Source organism: Nansenia antarctica, assembly GCF_963989245.1.
Source record: "Nansenia antarctica genome assembly, chromosome: 20".
Taxonomy (NCBI): domain Eukaryota; kingdom Metazoa; phylum Chordata; class Actinopteri; order Argentiniformes; family Microstomatidae; genus Nansenia; species Nansenia antarctica.
In genome coordinates this window covers 4,041,405-4,063,902 of record NC_137693.1, presented here as the reverse complement: position 1 = coordinate 4,063,902, position 22,498 = coordinate 4,041,405, and the positions used below count along the sequence as shown (strand labels likewise).

The 22,498-nt window shown below is 43.2% G+C and overlaps 1 protein-coding gene across 2 annotated transcripts; it reads right to left on the bottom strand.

Annotated features, from left to right (window-relative positions):
- Positions 1 to 11,096: 11,096 nt before the first annotated feature.
- On the bottom strand, positions 11,097 to 20,223 carry LOC308175055 (lysosomal proton-coupled steroid conjugate and bile acid symporter SLC46A3-like). Of its 2 annotated transcripts, none has more exons than XM_080550174.1 (6): positions 20,091 to 20,223; positions 19,488 to 19,709; positions 16,712 to 17,594; positions 15,986 to 16,069; positions 15,345 to 15,501; positions 11,097 to 12,417 (listed from the first exon to the last, which is right to left on the bottom strand). In XM_080550174.1, exons 2-6 carry the CDS (start codon positions 19,680 to 19,682, stop codon positions 12,288 to 12,290), a joined length of 1,449 nt encoding a protein of 482 aa, XP_080406300.1. In that variant the 5' UTR covers positions 19,683 to 19,709; positions 20,091 to 20,223; the 3' UTR covers positions 11,097 to 12,287. The 2 variants fall into 2 exon arrangements, with proteins under 2 accessions (XP_080406300.1, XP_080406301.1); XM_080550175.1 differs by having other exon boundaries at positions 19,488 to 19,601; positions 20,091 to 20,197.
- Positions 20,224 to 22,498: the final 2,275 nt, after the last annotated feature.

Genomic DNA, 22,498 nt, shown 5'->3' with positions numbered 1-22,498 from the left:
AAAAAACCTACCACTCGAGCTGCGGTGGAGCTGCCCAACATTGCCACAGCATGGTTGTACCGGTCGTCGTCGTCATCGATGTCACTTTTATTGAAATGTGCCTCTACAATAGCAAACCATGCAGCAGGCGTTGTTTCCCAGAACTCTGGTAGCTTGAGAGTGGGAGTGTGCGCACCACGCGTTACCCTGACAGGGGATGGTGATGGCTGCCGCTGGTTTGAACGTCTTCCTCGCCCGGACATTTTGCAGGATTGTAATGTTCGTCGCTGGTTTTTGTACACAATTACGTTAACAAAAATCCACGTCGGGTCACCAGTGTAGTGCCGGAGGAAAAAGGAAAGACGTAGGCAACGTAATGATAACTGTTTAATCAAAACAACAACTTGTACTCTCAGTACAGGACCAGAAAATGGTTACCAAAACTCGTGTATCTAAACAGGAAGGTGCAACGTTAATAATCCTCCCCTCTGCCCCTAGTGCCAGAACTGGTTCCCTCCCACTACACAACCAACAGTAAGAGGAGAACATGAACCCATAATGTAGTCACTACACAGTTGCATTTTCTATCACGCGCCCAGCGTCTTTTGTTCACGCGCGCAGACTGGAGATGAGGTTCGTGCCCTGTACCAGTACAGGACATTTATTGAAATAAACAGTTATCTCGGTATGTCGCCGTTTATGTGTAACTTTACCTGGAGAGCACTCTAACCACTCCTCCATAGTTAGGCCACCCAGGAGGTCAAAATTCACCTGAAATGTTTCCATTTCCATATATTTTACCTAGCTTCAGAAACGTTTGTTAGTTTGTAATGGATTGTAGTATGGTATGTGTTTGATATTTTGTAACGGATTTGGAACGCTGACAAGTGCTGTTGTCACAGCGCGCGGCTGTAGTGGACGCAGGCAGGGCACTCCGAAAACGTCTCGACACATTTTCAAACAGGCTTTATTTTGATAAACAGACCACATATTGGGAATCTACATGGTTACTTTGCGTAGGATATTTTTTTTGAATTTTTTTTAAGTTGATAAAATGTCCTTGAGATTGAATTAAAAGTCTGTTATATTTGGAATGTTGACCGTGAAACAGGCGTATTCATTTCGAACTGTGATACGCTCAATATACCACGGCTATGAACCAATCAGATTGCTTGATTTCACCCATCCGTTTTATAAATACATTTTTATAACTTTAAGTTGCAGTGTTATCATAGTATCATAATCGGCATAAATCCATGTTCATCCATTGCAGGTCACTATTACTCAACTGTTGATGCTACGCAGACAGTCTGTTTCCACTGTGTTTCTATTCGTCACGTCATAGTTTTGACAGAGGTAAAGGGGCAGGTGTGGGGTATAAAATAATAATAATCTGATATGAGTGATTCATGATTATTTGCTATGACAAACATTATAGCCATTTCCATAAAATGTCAAGCGAATTTTAAACTTTATTAATAATAATAATATTATTACATCTCATGTAATTGCAAGTCAGGATTTACATGATCATGATTACAGACAGACAAGCAGGCAGATAGACAGGGGGACAGACTGGCAGGTAGACAGATACTTCTTAAACATTCACTACATCAAACTATACACCTCCTCTATTCACCTATTCTACAGGTAAAGTAATATGACCTTACCTGATGGAAGTTTCTCCAATAATGACCACTTGACACTTTTACACTCAGTTTTGTCTTGACCCCACTGTGACATCACCACCCCTTATCACCATAGCAACATCATGACACACACTGAGGCATTGCTCTAGTTGATAATAATAATAATAATAATAATCATAATCATAATCATAATAATAATCAATCATAACAACAACAACAATAATAATCAATCATAATTACAAACAACAACAATAATAATAATAATAAGTGTTACGACGGTCCAGATGCACATCGATTAGTTAGTTTGATTAAATAATAAAAATAAAAAACTCTTGCATGTATTAAGAGACCATGTCCGCCATCAGCCATCTACACTTCTCTGTCCTTTCATTTAAAACTAATTCTCCATGAAATAGCGGCAACGCGCGGCCCCAAGAATGGCCAGTTCGGTGAGTATGTTGCAAGTAGTAGCCATAATATGCCGATCTAGTAGGGCATTGTTTTCTTTGCTTGAGAGAGGCGGTGTTGCTCAGCGCGTCTGTGCCGAAGATTTCCAGCCATAATTCTGTCGATATTGAAGTACATTAGAACTAGTTGAGCTGAGTGGAAAATATTTATTCTGCACCTGATCTGATGCCTTACTGGTCTTTTTGTTGTATTCATTTAAACAGTAGTAGACGTTGCTCTTTGTCTACCATGTGTGTATCTATACACATCTGTGACCTTCTGTGACCTTTCTTTCTTCCCGTCTCTTACTCACCTTTCTTTCTTCCCGTCTCTTACTCACCGGTGACTTCAATATCCATGTTGACCAACCCAACTCCAACCTCACCTCTGATTTCCTCTCTCTCCTTGATTGTTTCCACCTCACCCAGCACATCAACTTCCCCACCCATGTAAAAGGCCACACACTCGACCTTGTCTGCTCTGCCTCCCTACCCATATTCAACCCCCACCCTTTTCCTTTCCCACTCTCTGACCACCACTGCATCCTCTTCTCTGCCCCCCTGCCCCTACCGCGCCACCCCATCAAACGCACCATCTCTTTCCGTAACATAAAATCTGTCAACCCACTCACTCTATCCCAGTCCATATCTTCTGCCCTCCCCACTGACTCCACTCCCACCAACCCCGAAGACTATGCCACCTTACTCAACTCCATTCTCTCTGACTCCCTTGACTCACTGGCCCCCTTGAAAACCATCACTGTCTCCTTCACCACCTCCTCCCCCTGGTACACCCCTGAACTACGCACCATGAAACAGACCGGCCGCCAACTTGAACGACTATACAATAGAACCCACCTCACTGTCCATGCTGAAGTCTACAAGCAACATATCTCCTCCTACCGTGACGCACTCCAAGCTGCCAAATCTGCCTACTACTCCACCCTCATCAACACCTCCAATCGAAACCCCCGCACCCTCTTCTCCACTGTCAAGACACTACTCCAACCCCCGGACAACAACACAACTTCCTCCCCTGACCTCTGCAACTCCTTTCTCCACGCCTTCAACAGCAAGATCTCCCACATCAATAGCTCACTGACTGCCTCCATCTCCAACTCCACCACCCCCCCCCCCCTGCTGTCATCTTCCCCCCTCCTGACACTACTATCATCACCGCCTCCAAAACAACCACCTGCTCCCTCGACCCCCTCCCTACCACCCTGACCAAGGCCTGCCTCCCTGCCCTCATCCCCCACCTCACTGCCCTCTTCAATCAGTCACTATCCCAAGGCCACGTTCCCTCAACCTACAAACTTGCCGCTGTCACCCCCATTCTCAAAAAGCCCACTCTTGACCCAGCCAATCTCTCCAACTACCGCCCCTTCTCCAACCTACCATTCCTTTCCAAAACCCTAGAGCGCGTTGTCGCTGCCCAACTTCACTCCCACCTCCAATCCAACAAACTGTATGAACCCCTTCAATCTGGCTTCCGCCCACATCACAGCACTGAAACAGCCCTGGTCAAAGTAATCAACGATCTCCTCACCTCTGCAGACTCCGGTGCCCTCAACATCCTAGTTCTACTAGACCTGAGCGCAGCCTTCGACACAGTGTCCCACTCCATCCTCCTTCAAAGGCTGCGCCAACTGGGTGTTGAGGGCACCGCCCTGGACTGGCTCACCTCCTACCTCACCAACAGACACCAGTTCATCTCCCTCTCCGGTCACACCTCCTCCTCCTCCTCTGTCACACAGGGGGTCCCACAAGGCTCAGTCCTCGGCCCCCTGCTCTTCCTCTGCTACACACTCCCCCTCGGTCACATCATCCGCCAATTCAACCTGGACTTCCACTGCTACGCCGATGACACACAGATTTACATCACCACAAACTCCACCCAGAACCCACCCCTCACTCACATCGAAACCTGCATCTCCGCAATAAAAACCTGGCTCACACACAACTTCCTCAAACTGAACAGTGAAAAGACCGAAGTCATCCTCATCGGCACCAAATCCACCCTCAATAAAACCGGACCCATCACACTCACCATTGACGACACTACCATCACCCCCTCCCCCCTGGCTCGTAACCTCGGCTTCATTCTGGACCCCACCCTCTCATTCGATCCCCACGTCAGTTCCATTGTCAAGACATCCTACTTCCACCTCCGAAACATTGCAAAAATCAGACACTGCCTCCCCCCCCCCCCCGCTGCTGAATCCCTCATCCACGCCTTCATCTCCTCCCGCCTCGACTACTGCAACTCCCTACTCACCGGCATCACCTCCCGCTCCCTCCATAGACTCCAGATGGTCCAAAACTCTGCTGCACGCCTCCTCTCAAACACCCGCTCCCGTGACCACATCACTCCTGTCCTCCACTCTCTCCACTGGCTCCCCATTAAAGAACGTATACACTTCAAAGTCCTCATCCTCACATACAAAGCCCTCCATAGCCTGGCCCCCCCTTACCTGACTGACCTCCTTCTCCCCCACCGCCCTACCCGTACCCTCCGATCCTCATCCATTGTTCCCCTCACTGTCCCACCCTCAAAACTCAAAGGTTTCGGTCACCGTGCCTTTTCACGAACCGCACCCCGCCTCTGGAACTCTCTCCCTCAACCACTCAGAGACTCACCCTCACTCCTCACTTTTAAATCCCACCTCAAAACCTACCTGTTCTCCCATGCCTACAGCCTCCCCTACCCCTAGCCATCTCCCCCATCCCTGCCACCCCCGCCCCCCCCCCCCCCTGGACATGCATACAACCTCCCCTACCCCTAACCATCTCCCCTAACCCTGCCACCCCCCTCCCCCCATGGACATGCATACAACCTCCCCTTCCCCGTTCGTTAACTCTGTGTTCTATGTGCTCATGTTATCTGTTGCTTGTTGTTTCTGTGTTTTCCGTTTTTCCCATATTGTCAGCGTCTTTGAGCCTCGGAAAAGCGCTATATAAATCTAATAAATTATTATTATTATTATTATACTTTTAATCTGCCTGAAAGTGATCAACCATCAATACGATGTGTACAACATTTAAACACATTGTCGTATACCACGGCCTGAAGTGAGCTATTGCTTAATTATTTGCTATGACAAACATTAGAGCCATTTCCATACAATGTCAAGCGAATTGCAAACGTAATTAATAATAATAATATTATTACATCTCATGTAATTGCAAGTCAGGATTTACATGATCATGATTACAGACAGACAAGCAGGCAGATAGACAGGGGGACAGACTGGCAGGTAGACAGATACTTCTTAAACCTTCACTATACATCAAACTATACACCTCCTCTATTCACCTATTCTACAGGTAAAGTAATATGACCTTACCTGTTGGAAGTTTCTCCAATAATGACCACTTGACACTTTGACACTCAGTTTTGTCTTGACCCCACTGTGACATCACCACCCCTTATCACCATAGCAACATCATGACACACACTGAGGCATTGCTCTAGTTGATAATAATAATAATCATAATCATAATCATAATCATAATCAATCATAACAACAACAACAACAACAATAATAATCAATCATAATTACAAACAACAACAATAATAATAATAATAATAAGTGTTACGACGGTCCAGATGCACATCGATTAGTTAGTTTGATTAAATAAAATAAATAAAAAACTCTTGCATGTATTAAGAGACCATGTCCGCCATCAGCCATCTACACTTCTCTGTCCTTTCATTTAAAACTAATTCTCCATGAAATAGCGGCAACGCGCGGCCCCAAGAATGGCCAGTTCGGTGAGTATGTTGCAAGTAGTAGCCATAATATGCCGATCTAGTAGGGCATTGTTTTCTTTGCTTGAGAGAGGCGGTGTTGCTCAGCGCGTCTGTGCCGAAGATTTCCAGCCATAATTCTGTCGATATTGAAGTACATTAGAACTAGTTGAGCTGAGTGGAAAATATTTATTCTGCACCTGATCTGATGCCTTACTGGTCTTTTTTTGGTATTCATTTAAACAGTAGTAGACGTTGATCTTTGTCTACCATGTGTGTATCTATACACATCTGTGACCTATACTTTTAATCTGCCTGAAAGTGATCAACCATCAATACGATGTGTACAACATTTTAAACACATTGTCGTATACCACGGCCTGAAGTGAGCTATTGCTTAATTATTTGCTATGACAAACATTAGAGCCATTTCCATAAAATGTCAAGCGAATTGCAAACTTAATTAATAATAATAATAATATTACATCTCATGTAATTGCAAGTCAGGATTTACATGATCATGATTACAGACAGACAAGCAGGCAGATAGACAGGGGGACAGACTGGCAGGTATAGACAGATACTTCTTAAACCTTCACTACATTGATTGATTGATTGATTGATTGATTGATTGATTGAAAACTTTATTAGAATGTTTGCAGAAGTAGGTACATGAAAGTACATATTACATACAAGGTCAAACTAAGAGGATAAAAACCCAAGAAAGCCACTGGCTTATTTCAATTGGGGTCCTTGATTTTCAATTCATCGTTACATGTAAGACAGACATAAGAAAAGAACTAGTACTATCTACATGATAATACAGACAAATAACTATTACTATCTACAAGATAAACGTACATCCATCATGGGAAGAACAATACAACAAAACATAAGGTATGTACAGCGGGTAGGACAGGTGGGGGCATACACCACAGGTAGGGGCGGGGGACAAAACACAAAGTATGTACAGTGGGTAGTTCGGGTTTTTTAATCTGATTTTTGTTTTAGAGGGTCCAGTTACGGATTGCAGCCTCCTGTAAATGTTTTTTGAGAGTGGTTTTGAAGGTGGGCAGTGTTTTGCACTCCTTTAAGATTATAGGAAGGGCGTTCCACATCTTTACTGCATAGTTTGCAAACGAGTTTAAACCCTTGTTTGTGGTGCAACGCGGTTGAACGTGGTTCGTGGAGCTTCCTCTGGTGTTGTAAGTGTGGACGTTGTTCACTTTTTGGAAGTATGTTGACAGGTACTTGGGTGTCTTTGTGGTGTAGCGTATCTTGAAGACTAGGCCCAGTGCAAGCTGCTGCACTCTGTCAACTACTCGTAGCCAATCAAGGCTCAAAAAATGTGCAGCGGTTAGATGTGTCCTAGGGTTGAGGCCTAGCAGAAGCCTAACCAGTTTATTTTGGGCTGTCTGGAGTCTTGTTTTATGGGCCTTTGTGGTTCTATAGTACCATGATGTTACGGCATAGTCGAAGTGACATTGAATGAGAGCTCCTGATAGGGTCCTCAGTGTGTTTTTACTGACAAGTGAGGATATCCTGTACAAAAATCTAGTTTTATGGTTCACTTTTTTGATTACTTTTGCTGCCATTTTATCTCCGGAAAGATTTGCCTCTAAGATGGAGCCCAGGTATGTAATATCCTCTTTTCTTGTGATATTAATGTTACCCACTTTTATTTTAAAATTTACAGCCTTTCTGAGTTTAGATGGGGATCCGTATAGGATGGTTTCAGTTTTACCTAGGTGTATTGATAGTTTATTGTCAGCTACCCAGATGCAGATTCTACTCAGTTCAGTGCTTAGCGCTTTTTCCACCTGCAATATGTCCCTGTCAGAGACCAGCAGAGCCGAGTCATCCGCGAACAGGAACAAATTGCAATTACATGCTGATGACATGTCATTCACATATATTAGGAACAGTAAAGGTCCCAATATGCTTCCTTGTGGAACGCCGCAGGTCACTGGGAGGGGGGGGGACAGTGTTCCGTTCACACTAACCACCTGTTCCCTCCCCTCTAAGTAGGATTGCATCCAGCTCACCGATGTTCTATCGAACCCAATTGCTTTCAGTTTATCTAACAATATGTGGTGATCTACTGTGTCGAAGGCCTTCTGGAGGTCCAGCATGACCATGCCGCAGTACTTGCCCGAGTCCACCTCATGGTTGATGTGGTCGTTCAAATAGAGAAGGCATGTGTCAGTGGAATGGGATGTTCTGAATCCTGATTGAAATTCATACATCAGATTTTTTTCGGTAAGGTACCTATCGACCTGTTCATAAACTATTTTTTCCATAAGTTTCGAGATGGAATTAAGAATAGAAACAGGTCGGTAGTTGCCTGGGTCTAATTTGCTTCCTTTTTTATACAGTGGGGTTACCCTTGCTATTTTAAAGTCAAGGGGGACGTGTCCCTGTTTGATGGAGAGGTTTATTATGTGGGTGATGATTGGGGTAATGGAGGCAGCTGAGTCTTTTAGAAATCTGGCTGGAATATTGTCATGGCCCGTGGCCTTTTCTGAGTGTAGAGCGCCTAGCTTTTTAAACACCTCATCGTTTGACACCATGGAGAGTTTAAAATCATCATTGCGTACACCCAGTTTATTGTAGAACGCACGGATGTGCTCTACACCATAACGCCCTGAGTGGGGTGGTAGATTGTTAACTAATTTAGTGGCTATGGTTGTAAAGAAAGTGTTTAAGCACTTAGCCACATCCAGCTTGTCTGTAAGGAGAGAATCACCAGATTTTATGCTGATGTTTGTAGACCTGGTTTTGAGTTTTTGACTGCAACCTAGTTGGCTATTAAGTAGCTTCCAAAGGTCACGTGGTTTGTTTAAGTTTTCTTCGATTTTGTTATCGAGGTATTCTTTCTTAGCAGATTTGGTCATGGTAATTACCTGATTGCATAGTTTGTTGCATTGTTTTTTAATTTTCTCAAAGTGGGTTTTGTGATCTTCGTTTAAGTGTTTCACTAATTTTGATTTGCATTTTTGGACTTCAGAGCATTTTAGGTCTCTGACTTTCATAGCATTTAGAATGTCCGAATTCATCCATGGTTCCGATCGGGTTTTAACCCTGGTGGTTCTCATGGGGGCTATACTGTCAATAATATTTAGGAATTTGGTTTTGAAACCTAGCCATGCCTCTTCAACCTGTGTGCATTTTAGTTCATCTAACCAGTCTTGATTCTCCAGTTTGTGGTTTAAGGCCTCACTAGAATAGGATTTAAGGGATCTAGTGGTTACAGTTTTATGACCGCCAGCCTTGGGTTTATGTTTTTTACGAGTGCAAAAGATCATGTAATGATCACTTAGCCCACATACAATAACCCCACTCTTGGAGATTTTGGACTCATCCGATGTTAGAATGAGATCTATGGTGGTTTGAGTAGAAATACACACCCTAGTGGGTTTGGTAATTTGTTGACGGAGACCGTGTAATTCAGAAAACCTAGTGAAGGATTTGAAAACGGATGCTTCATTTCTGAGCATGTCCGTGTTCAAATCTCCAATAAGAATCTTTTCCACACAGTCAACGTCATCCAAGCACCCCTCAAGAATATCATAGAAATCATTCTGATCGGGAGGTCTGTAGATAGTACCAACCAGCACCGGTTTTGCTTTGTTAAAGATAATTTCAACCCAAACAGATTCTAATTTGTCACGATTCAGGTCATCACGGGTGTTAAAGATAATATCGTTGTGAATGTACATGCAGACACCACCCCCATACCTGTTTCTGTCGTTTCTGATGACTGTGTAGTTAACTATTTCAATCTCTGGGTCTTTGATGGATTCATCAAACTTGGTCTCAGAGAAGCTCAATATGTGAACCTTGCTGTCATGGAACATTTCTCTGATTTGGTCCAGTTTAGGCACAAGACTGTTCACATTAAGGTGAACAATATGCAGGCCCTTACTGCTGTGTCCAAATAGAGAGTTTATGTCCTTGACTTGGAAATAGTCACCACCATTCAGGTCATCGTCACGTTGAGGATTTGGGGATGGGGGGGGGCGCCCATTGTTCAACGGTTTCGTTGGAGAGTCTCCTGGTGGAGAAGGGGGGGGTCGTCGTCGGGTGGGGGAGGGAGGGGGGAGGGGGGGGTTCGTCACCGGGTGGGGGAGGCCTCTGTGTTCACTGGATAGCTGTTGGAAGTTAGGTGGGGGGATAATGTTATTAGCATAGCTACCCATTGTTTTGCTAGCCACGTCTGAATCCTGGAAGTCTGCTGCTGCCGGCAAATTAACCGGTTTGTCGACAATGGCGTCAATGTCTATGCTAGTAATATTTGCCTGGGAAAGGTCTAGTTGTTCTCTGGCTAAACGTGAAGCTTGCCTGGTTGAGACTGGTCCGGGATTCAGCTGAATGTCTCCCGAGAGCAGTAGATAGAGCCATATCACGGTCCTTCGGTCCATTCTACCTGCCGGGGGTTTGTTCCTTCTCGTCCGGTCCGCAGTCAGCGTCGTGTGGATGGTTGTTGCTCCGAAGCCCAAACATTTCTTTGCGGCGTGGAGATAAAAATCGCTATGGGTCTCACCTTTTCCAACAAAGTTTGACTCCTTCTCCATAAGATGCAAGTTCTGTGGTGATTTGATGTACAAATCCGTAATCCATAGAAGGAACAGAAGAAAATGTGGTATAATCCTCGCCGTTGCGCCCGAGCGCTGATAGATGCGACTACTCATGATGACTGCTGCTGGCGGCCATCAAACTATACACCTCCTCTATTCACCTATTCTACTGGTAAAGTAATATGACCTTACCTGTTGGAAGTTTCTCCAATAATGACCACTTGACACTTTGACACTCAGTTTTGTCTTGACCCCACTGTGACATCACAACCCCTTATCACCATAGCAACATCATGACACACAAAATCTTGGAACAGGGATGGGTAGTGATCTTTCAATGTATTTACAGTGTCTCTAGGTGAACTGAGGCCTGGCTATCTTAAATCCTTGACCGAGAGTGACATCTGGTGGCCAACACTACTTTGATTAAAATGCCATAGAGAAGATCTCTGACCGTTTACATTTACATTTTTGGCATTTAGCAGACACCTTATTCCAACGCGACATACAATCAATACATTTGACTAAACAAGTGAATCATCAGTTCACCAGTCGTAGCAGTAATCTAGCTCAGGCCAGGGGCCAAAATGTATGACCAGTTTATACAACACAGATAATAAAACAACAAAGCGTGTTTATTTTGTTGTGAATGAACACGTTTATAATTAAAGCATATTAAAGTATTTTTGGCATCCTTAGCTTTTGGTACAAAAACAGCGACACACACTTTTTATGGCTCAAACAATTTCCCATAAGCAGCATTTCCCAATACGGCTCCTTCAGTCTGTTAGTGCTGGTCAGGTGATCTTTTGGTCAATGATGAATTATTGACAGGTAGTTCAATAGGTATGAGGAGGTACAAAACTGTGTGGTTAAGTTGAAATCCAACAACACCAGCAACTCATCCATCTCAAGGACATCCAGTCTTCACAAGACAGGTGTCCATTCACTATGGTGGCGTGTTTCCTTGAATACAAAATAAATATGTATGATCTGGAATAACATTTGTTGACCTGTAAGACAAAAACATTTTCTTATTGTTATGAAGCTACATTATGATCTTATGATCTTCTTACATGCATATACTGTACATACATCCTCAGACAGACAGATAGAAGTTAAAGTTATTGCTGGGTGAAATATACAGTACATCATTCTCACACTTCAGATAGTTCCTGATCAGATACCTGTAAGAGATGATCATATAAAACTTAAGCTAAAAAAACAACCCTTTTTTTTTTTGCTTGGCAAATCAAAAGGTCAAACCAAAAAAAAGGTCTGACTGCATAGCATTATAATTCATTTTGTCTTTTTAAACAAAAAAACACCAAATAAGGTGATGTGAAGACGATAAGTTAAGACACACTCCAAAGCCTAAAGAAAGAACATGAGACAATCTGGAATGACAAAGTCTAACGATCTGAATCAATTAAACAAACAAACAAACAAAATGTTTTAAGTACACAACAATGTCAATCCAGTTGAACCGATCCTGGTGAATACATGTCAGTGTCATAGAATCCTTTATAAGGAAAACACCCTGAGGTAAGATTATATAGGAGGAAGTTTGCTACTTTGGACGTAGCATTCTCACTTGAGATGACTAAATGGAAGGCCATCTTTAGTAGCCTTTAGAAACTTCACTTCATTTCCCATTGTAAAAATTGCATGCAATTGCAAAAATGTACCATTTTCAGATCCTCTTAAATTACAACTGGATAACAGAAATATGTAATTACAATTACAATTCCAACTTTCTTCACTTAAAAATAAGTAACTGTATGTGCACAGTATGCCCCCAGAATAGACTGTCACAGACAGAACATGAGCATGGTAGGAAAACAGTCAAAAGTGCAGTGGAGATCCCTGTCCTCCCTTATACAGCTCAGGCCAGGAGAGGGTCATCATCCTCCTCCCCAGCCAAGTCCTCTTCTCCTGGGATGAGGGCCTCCGTCTCCTTGGCCTCCGTCTCCTTGGCCTCCGTGGCCTGATCCGGGCCCAGCAGCATCAGTGCCCTGAGAGGGCACAGAAACAGAACATCTAGTCTATAGTAGCTTCCTCTTTTTCTTCCTACATGCTGTACCAGTAAGCATTGAGCCCTTCATGGTCAGGCACCTGCATACATCTGTGACCTACTGCGTCCTTACAGCCCCAGTAGGTCTCTCAGGTCCTCTGACCAGGGTTTGTTGGTCGTCCCCCCGTGCCAGATTAAAAAACAAAGGTCATCGAGCATTCCAAACCGTGGCTAACCCAAACTTTGGAATGCTCTTCCCTTGGAACTTAGATCAGCGGTCTCGGTCGAAGGATTTAAAAAAACAGCTCAAGACTGTCCTGTATAGACAGGCTTTTGGCTAACCCCAAAAGCCTGTCTTTTTGTGTCTTGTTCTTATTTGTTGTACACTTGTTATTTTCTTTCTTGTTTTTATTTTCACTTGTTTACCTATTTCTTTTAACCTGCTATTACTTTTGATCTTTAATTATGTTTTAATATATGTAAAGCATTTTGTGACCACTGGGATGTGCTATATAAATAAACTTGACTTACTTACTTACTTACTTACATTGAGAACAGAAGAAGTCAAAGCTAATTCCCTGTATTGCTTTGCACTTAATAATAATAATAATAATAATAATAATAATAACTTTAATTTCTATAGCGCCTTTCAAAAAACCCAAGGACGCTTTACAATTCTAAGGGAAATGATCAGACAGACAAAACAGAAAACAAACAAAGCAAAACTGAAACATTGACTAGGAACCAAAGGCCTTGGTGAACAGATGTGTTTTAAGGGCTAATTTGAAGGAGTCCAGGGTGGGGGCGTTGCAGATCACTATGGGGAGGGAGTTCCAGAGAGTAGGTGCGGCCACGCTGAAGGCTCTGTCCCCAAATGTCTGTAGGTTGGTGCGGGGGGGTGGACTTGTCCCGGGTTTTGAACAAGGAGGAGACAAGGAGAAGGATGCCACTTTAGACTAGTGAGAGGCACCCGAGGTGAGTCAGCAACACTTGTTTAAGGAAGTCAGACCAAAACAGCTGTGTGATGAGACTCACAACATGCATATACATGTACATGATGCATGTGACTGGCTTAGAAATCACAAAGGGACTAGTCTCATTCCTAGACACTTCAGCCCGAATGTGCAATAGCCTTAGGACAAGCTTAGTATCATGTAAGTATCATTAGGAGTGTCATGTGGTACTGACTCCTGCAGACTGACTTTGCCTCTCGTAGGAGGCATGATCTCAATAATCGAGTAGTCGTTTTTAGTAGTAGTTTCTTCACCATATCTCCTCCCTCTGGATTGAACCATGGTGGGTTTTTAATACTGTATCCATATGAATGAGAGCAGAGGATCTGTCAGTCTCTCTCTCTCTCTCTCTCACACACACACACACACACACACACACGCACACACACTGGTGAGAGATGCGAGAGATGGAGGTGGGAGGAGACGTATGCTCACATGAGGAACTGAGGGCTCTTAAGAGTTCTGTGCCAGTGGCTTCGGGGCTCTTATTGTATGATGGGCTGTGTGTCCTAGGCTAGCTCACACCCACCACAACACACACACATGATGGCACTGAGCCCTGCCTGATTCAACTGTTGAACTGTTCAATACATCACACTGGAGCCAATTTTGGAACATACGGACGTCGGACATCCAATCCCTAGACGTTTCAGAATTACACGAAGAATCTAGCCGTTAAATCTTTCTTTCAGATCCAAAACAATAACCCTGGGCCTCCAACACTCAGTGCCCTTCCAAGACAAAATACAAGCCAGGAACGCATTACTAGATCAATTTCACGTGCACTTATCCCAGTTTTCCAGCTTATAAAAACAAACATGGTCAGAGATATTTTTTTCACACACACACGAAAATCTGGAATGAGATCGTATATTCCATTACAGCAACAACCTCTATCTCATATTTCAAACAGGCCTTTAAACACCATCTGATGGAAGGATGCACCTGCAACCACTGATCCAACTCACATGTACTATCTCACTCCCTCCACTCTCAAGTCCTCTCCTTTTTAGTGTTGTGTAGCTGTTTCTGTTTTGCTGTTGTCTGGCTTCTGTGATTGTTCCCGTTTTTTTTACTTTTTCTATTGTTATGTGATTCTGTCTATTTGTGCTGCAGGGACCGGAACCTACCGAACAGGAACCTACTTTTTTAAAACCAGTTTTAACTGAGTCATGAAAGTACCATGCCCAAGACAAATTTCCCCTCGGGGACAATAAAGTACAATCAATCAATCAATCAATCAATCAAATGTAACATATTTATCATTATATAATTCATATCTATAATGTTACTTTCTTTATTATTAATTATTATTATTATTATTATTATAATTATTATTTTCTTTTGTAATCTTTTCCTGTATAATAAGAAAGAAAGAAAGAAAGAAAGTGTCACGTCATACAACATATACGATATGTCCATAACGATGATCTCAAGGATATTGAATTCACCCCACAGAACGATGCAAACAGGACAAGATGTGTAGGGTAAAAGGAAGCACTTCATGGAATATCCAAACAGCAACAGGTGGTCAGTATACTGAGGATACACAGTACAGTAGGCCAGGGCCTATATTCACAGAGCGTCTCAGACCATCATGGCAGGTGGAGACCTGACCCCAGATCAGCCCTCCTACTCTGAGACGCTTTGTGAATACAGGCCCTGGACAGGGTTGCCAGATGGGCCGGGTTACCGCCGAATGGGCTACTGGATTTAGCGGTTATAGACGGGTTAGGCTGTAAATTGTCAACGCCATCTGGCAACCCTGGCCCTGGACTCTTAACGGCAATAACAGGAACTGGTAAATCTACTGGTAAACTTTCAAAGGCACAAAGGACAACATCCACATTCTGACATCCACACAGATAAACCAGACAATAACAGAGTAGAGGACATGTCATGAATGAGAACTTACCCGAGCACCGCTATGGGGATGAAGCAGAGTCCTGCAGACAGGAGGAAGCTGAACCCAGGGAACCAGCCCACAGTGGCAGCGTAGACACTGCTGAACACTGCGAACCCCACGTTTCCACTGACAGAGTCCAAACAGGCCACGCACGCAAACAACGCTCCTGCAAACGACGTAGGAACACAGACACACATACAGGGGAAGATGAAGAGGGAGACAGAGCACAGTGAGACCAGTGACTACAAAGCCACATAGGCCAAGTAGCGATAGCTAGGAACATTGAAAAGGTGTTGGCACGTATGCGTACTGTAACTTCTGGTTGAACTCTGTAAGAGCCTATGAGATTAAAGAGGGCTGTTTAAGCTGAACAGTGTGTTTGAGGATTTGGTTTTAAATCCTTAAATGCATTGCTAACACTGGTGTATTTGTATCTCTGTCACATTTGCAGACACACTGTTTTGGCTTCTTGCCAGGTCGCCCTCACAAAAGAGGTTTCTAACCTCATTAGGGTCTCATTAGGGAAAGAACATGATGATGTTTCTTTCCCACAGCATTGGGAGAGGGAGAGGTTTAGAGTTCTACAGACACGGGTCCCTGGCTGGATAAGAGTCCTGGTTCAGGAGCTTTAACAAAACAAACCCGCTCACCCTGCTCAGACTTTGAGACGACCTTTGACAGCATGGAGCGCATGACTGGGAAAGGCATGATAGAAAGGAACATAGGAATCCTCACTGAGGGGAAAAAGGCAGACAGACAGACAGACAGACAGACAGGGTTTACATTATGAATTTGTGATGTTACAAAAGCCAACAGAACAGATACAGGCTAGGCTATCCCCTTTTGGAAATGTGCCAGGTAAACACTTGGCTATTCTGGGCTACAATACATACATTTTCGTTGTGTATGTATGTATCCATATAATATAGATGTTGATTTGATATATTTTCTTACAAAAATACCGGAACTTTACCCGGAATGCACTCCTATTTATATTGTTGTAATGGTTTTATCCGGTTACACTGTAACAAGCCATAATCTACTAAAACAACTAGGCCTAGATATGGCTGGTACCGTTGCCAAAGATTATAAAACTGTTTTACAGCTACTGTGATGCAGGTTGTACTAGTGTTGCAGTATTGCTGACTTGAGATTATGTGCTCATATTTCACATCCAGGCATGAAGTAATTCGACTTTGATTCTAACTAATATTCTAACTAATATGAGTCTAAGTTCCTAACTGTAATTAGGTGGTGAGTCTAACTAATATGATTCCTAACTGTAATTAGGTGGTGAGTCTAACTAATACGATTCTAACTAATATGATTCTAACTAATATGATTCTAGGTTCCTAACTGTAAGTTCTCCTCCTCACCCAGGAACATCATGAGGGTGGTCTTGGCGAAGGCCACCAGGACCATGCCAGACATGAAGGAGACCAGGCCGATGAGGACGATGACCAGGTTGTGCACGCCGCAGCGCGTGAACGCCCACACGCCCACGAAGCTGGTCAGGAACACCGTGGTGGACAGGGCCGAGCCGTAGCCGATCAGGATCTCGCTCCAGCAGAGGGGGTCGTTCAGCTCGTAGAGCGTCACCATGGAGAGCCCGCCCATCTGGGCGAAGCTGAAGGTGGTGAAGACGAGGAGGAAGAGGACGATGAGGACGTTGCGTCTCTGGCTCCCCCCTGCGAACAGCTGGTAGACCCCGTAGACCATCTGCCTCACGGCGTGGCGCCGAGGGGTCCCGTCCAGGGCGGTGGCGCCCTCCGGAGGCCTTTTCACCGTCTCCTCCAGGACGAAGACGGCGTACAGCAGGTTGACGCACATGAGCAGGGTGGAGACGAGGAAGGGCCAGTTGAAGCCCGCCGCCCGGAGGAAGTACCCCGTGGAGAGAGAGGCCACCCCGGAGAAGAGGCCGATCACCATGTCCACCCCAGCCATGCGGAGGGTCTTCTGCTGCCCGTCCTCACACAGGTCGGCTATGTAGGAGAAACAGCCGCCCAGTAGCGTCCCCACACCGCCAAAGAGGGCGCTGGCGAACGAAGAGACGATCAGTAGGTAGAGGTTGAGCTCGAAGAAGGACACGGCGAGGAAGGAGACCGTGTAGACCAGGGAGCCAATCAGAGGGAGGATGATGGTGATCTTGCGGCCCCGCTGGTCGCTATAGGCAACCAGGATGAGAGTGACGAGGACGGAGGGGATCATGGAGAAGAGCTCGGTGTAGAGGGAGAAGAGAGACGCCGCCTTCTGCACCTCCTAGGGAAACGACACACAACACACAGGGTTCATTTTTGGGCAGGGTTTTTTAGTTGTTTAGTCTTGGTCTTTTGGGAGGAAGATGCACATTGGTTTTGGTCACATTTAGTCATTTCTGTCCTTGGTTTTGGTCGAGTTTTGGTTGACTGAAGGTATTTTGACTGAAGGCATTTTAGTGTGGTTTTGGTCGACAAAAACATTTTTGTCGAGTTTCCGTCGATGACTAGGGCTTGAGGGTTTTTGTGGACTGAAAGCTGCACTGGAATAGGTTCAGTTTTCATCAACAGGAACTGGACTGGAACTAAGAAGGATGGAGGTGACTGGGTGTGACTAGAACTGGTACGGATCTTCGTCTAAAGACTAAAGACTAATTAGTGACTAAAAAGCCAGCCAACATTAACACATTAATTGACACAGAAGACCTCCCTGTGCTCTACTGTGCTTCAGTTTACAAGTATAGTATAGCCAGCATTTGTGGTCGTTCATGAGGAGCATTAAGAATGAATAGGTACATTATTTCTGTGTATTATTAACCCCCACATTGTATGAACAGGGAAATCATGACTCAGTAGAGCAGTTCTCAAGCTGGTACCCAGGCTACCAATAACAACAAGATCAGTTAAACACACAAGATAATGAATGATCGTCATGGAGTGATAGGGGCAAAAACACACAGAATTGAACAAAGACGAAACTGTCGCACACATTCCACAGACTACAATCCCCCTCTTCACTGAGAGAGAGCAAGATTCACTGCAGCTTTCATTAGATGGAATCTTTCAAAAGAGGAACTGTGGAGCATGAAAAAATGAAGTGATACAATGCACTGCTTTGTAGTACGCTCTTCAAGGAAAGAGACTAGTATTTGTGTTCAGCTTGATTACAAGTAAAAAATAAAAACTATCCCTTATCTAAACCACAACAGGTGTTCATGTGATTCTCACCTTCTACCCAAGCAGGCTTTTCCTGACTAACAAGTAAGCTGCCCTGAGTATGTATTTATATTAAAACCAAATGACTTCATGGCTCAGCTGAGCAGAGGCAACATCAACATGAAATATTCTGCAGAGAGCAGCTACTGTATGTCACTGGTTTAGCAATTAGCCTTCCCTGTTCCTTCATGGATCAATGCATGGGGTAGGCTAGCTGTATGCAGCTTTGACCGGCATATGAATTCCAATTAGGTCTACTCCTTCTCATCTGAGATATACAGTAGGCTATATACAGTTAAAAACTACCTTTTTAATAGAGTCTTTTATTAGCCTTTTATAATTGAAAATGTTTATTGTTTTATCTTTCGTCTTGTTTTTAATCTGTAGCACTTTGAGATTTCTTTATGTAAAAGGTATTACAAATAAAATGTATTATTATTATTATTATTATTATTATGATGATGATAGTAAAGAATGGATTTTATGTATATGAATGAGCAGAGTGCAATGTAGTGTGTATGGAGTGTACTATGTTTAAGTAGATTTTAATAGTTTACAGCAGTGAGTGTTTTTCTTTGGGACAATAAAGAAAATCTTATGGGGCGTCACTGACTACAATATTAACGGCGGTGCATGCTTTTGCTTGGGAGTCTCATAATGCTGTAATCAATATTTTACAAATGAACGCTTTTAATATTAGGCCTACATCTCATCATAGCCGATAGCAGCTGGTTCTAAAATATCACCCTCATCGTGTTGTAGGAAAAGTGATCTGGGCATGCACATTGTGTTGTTCCACAATCACGTGTGGATTATGATGCTGAATCAGCTGTAGGCCTATGTTGTGTAAAAATTCTCTGAACACAGAAAGCATATGACAGGAGTTATTTTTATCTAGGGTCAGGTGACTGTCACTAATAGATAACCACATACTGTACATACACCATGCATTATGACTCACCTCATGGTAGTTTGACTGGTTACTGCTGCTGTTGGTAGCAGCACATCTGGAGGAGTTGTCTGAGACGGGGTAGGAGGTGTTGGTCAACTCCTGCCATAGTCGCCTGTAGACATACTGCTGGACGAGAGGATACACCAGGAAACTGGCGAGAGCGTACACGGCCACTAGAGGCTCCACTAGGAAAAGCCCCTTCATGTTGAGGGGTGGTACACACACAGTTCCCTGAAAATCGATTTTAAAGGTGTTTAAAGGGAAAGAGACATGTTTTAGAGCATGCATTGTCATTGGTCAATGGGAGTTTCACAAATCAAGTCAAGCAAAGCATGCATGAAACCAACACTATGTCAAATATTGCAACTAGTACGTAACTGTAGTTTTTTTTTTTTTTTTTTTTTTTGCTTGAAATAACAGACAATAATATTGAGTGTTATTTGAACAACAATGGAAAAAGTAACAATTCATTTACGAGAAAGTAGACCAAAACTGTTTTGTGAAAGTAGTCTGTGGGTGACATTGTTGTATCATGTCATCCCTGTGTAGCCAATACTGTTGATCATGCTAATTCAATTGCAAGAAAAGAAAGACAAGATAATAACGTCCTACCTTATTAGATCATCATTTGGATAGGTTAGTTAGTGTCGTTCTCTAAATTCTCAAACGCATCATCGGTTCACTCGATGTGCTGTACTAGGATGGTGCACTGTGTGTATTTATTTTGTTCACGAGACTGTACGCCGATCAGTCGGTTATGAAACGTCCATTTCCTGGGTCCCGTGCTTAGCGGGACGTGATTGGACAGCTCTCTGTGAAGCATCCTTCTCTGTGGCCAAAGTCAATGTCAATCACATACAGTAGGAGGTTTTTTTCTTCTTTTTTCTTTTTTTAAAAACACAAGTAACAACAAAGAGCATACTAGTCACAACAAAGAGTAGCAACAAAGAGCATAATAGTCACAAATACTCAATTTTGCAAACGTTTTACAGTGCCAGGGCATCTATACATGTAGTATTTATAAAATAATGAATATATATGTTTTTTGGGGTATTTGAGTTGACATAAAATAGTGCCATATTGATTCATTTCATGAACAACAACAACAACAACAACAACAACAACAACAACAACAAAAAGTTTGTCTTGGAAGCTGACCATTTATTTGTGTGAATATGAAATTTCCCCATAGTTATCAGTAATTGAATTAAATAAACTCCGTCATTCGAAATCTCATAATTTTCTAAACGCAACATTCTATTAGGTACAGTACGTTTGTTTTTAATACAGAACATTTTGTGACAGCTTGGCAGTTGCAACACGGAACTAATACTCAATCATTATGTTCAGTGTATTATGCGCATACAAATTAATATTTTTTCGAAGTAAAGCTACCCTCATGAAATGTAATTCCTTGAGAAGAGTTACCGTAATATGTCATATTAATCAAGAGTTATCGATTGTTTACGTTTTGCCGGTCGATCAAACTGCATGCAGAATCAAGGACACTACTTTTACGCGAATTACGGTAAATCCGCGAGGGCGTGTCGCGTCACGTTGGGATGTACCAATCCGCGATGCAGGGGAATGAGTCCGCTCGAGCCCGTTAGAGCCTGACAAACCCGGCGGGGGGAGAAACGGTAAGAAGGCCAATGAAGCCCTTTTTTCTTTTAACATGTAATACAATAGCGGGTATTAATTCCTACTATATTACAACAAAACATTACTCTGGCTGTAGCTTAATTGTTCTGAGCCTGTCATGTTGTTAAAAAAAAAAATCGACGACATCGTTTGTAACAACAACAGAGCGACGATGGAGACAGAGGAACTAGCTCAGCTAGCCTAGCCAAGCAGAATCACTGTGTTGTGCTTAGCTGTGAGGCTGTGCCAGCTACATAACCTGGCTGTCACTAGCGAACACACACACACACACACACACACACACACACACCCGCTATGATCCACCTAACCCCTGCATTGGAGGAATTTAAGTCACACATATTGCGCACAGCTAACGACAAAACACACAAGTATCATTCAACGTCGTGATCAGCCATCCATCTCTCAGTCTCAGGATCCTGTCAAGCCAAGTGTAATCATGTTTCGTGACAAGTCTTATTGGCTAGGTGGATTGTGATTGTAGCTACTACTGGTTCGTGACAGCCAGCCATCATTTGAAACGGGGCTCCTCCTTGGCTTGTCACCGTGTTCATGTTACACTGTCACTGTCAGTGCCTGTATGTAACCGATCTGAATGGACCTGTCATCTGGACACACAGTAGTGGTATACTAGTGGGCTTGCTTAGGCTTGACACAGCGTATTAGGTCGTGACTGACGGGTTGTGACAGTCCCTTGCTCGCTGGCAGGTCTCTCGGCCTGGGTGTCGTTGTGATGTACGCATGATGCACTGGTGGAGCCTGAGCCTCTCCTCTGACAAGTTCTCTACATAATTGTGTTATTATTAGGTGTGTTAATAAAAGCTGTGTATGTTTGAAGCTTCAGAGTCAGATCTACTCTAGAAAGTTGAATAGCTATTTTGTAAAAAATAAAATAATAATAATAATTATTATTATTATATATATAAATATTTATTCAGATTCTTCACCCTGTCAATCAAGAGAGTTTGGTAGAATTTTGATCACTATATTAAGCCGGCAACAATATTGCCATGCCATGATAACAACTTTGTGTCCCCTTTTGTCCTCCGGTTATTATATCAGATGTATACACAAACTGTGACCCATTTGCATTTAATGTAGTAGAGAGTAAACACAACAATGACCATCAATATCATCAGTCTTTGGGCTCAATTATCCTGTATCCTGAAGAATGCAGAGCATCATGTGTTTTGTATTTAATATGATCAGCCTTTGAGATAAATTATCTTGTGTCTTGAAGACAGCGTCATGTATTTAGATTTGTAGGGTTTTGGATCAGAGCTGTTACCTGACCTAACACCTTCCTGTCATCATGTTTTCATATCCAGGTGTATCTTAGTTTATCTCGTCTTGGATCTGCA

Bases quoted from the DNA above. Each gene is read 5' to 3' on its own strand.
- LOC308175055 (XM_080550174.1), bottom strand. From the start codon at position 19,682: ATGAAGGGGCTTTTCCTAGTGGAGCCTCTAGTGGCCGTGTACGCTCTC. The intron at 17,595-19,487 runs GTGAGTCATAAT...TCGTTTCCCTAG, and splicing joins ACCAGTCAAACTACCATGAG to GAGGTGCAGAAGGCGGCGTC. The intron at 15,502-15,985 runs GTGAGCGGGTTT...CGTCGTTTGCAG, and splicing joins CGTCTCAAAGTCTGAGCAGG to GAGCGTTGTTTGCGTGCGTG.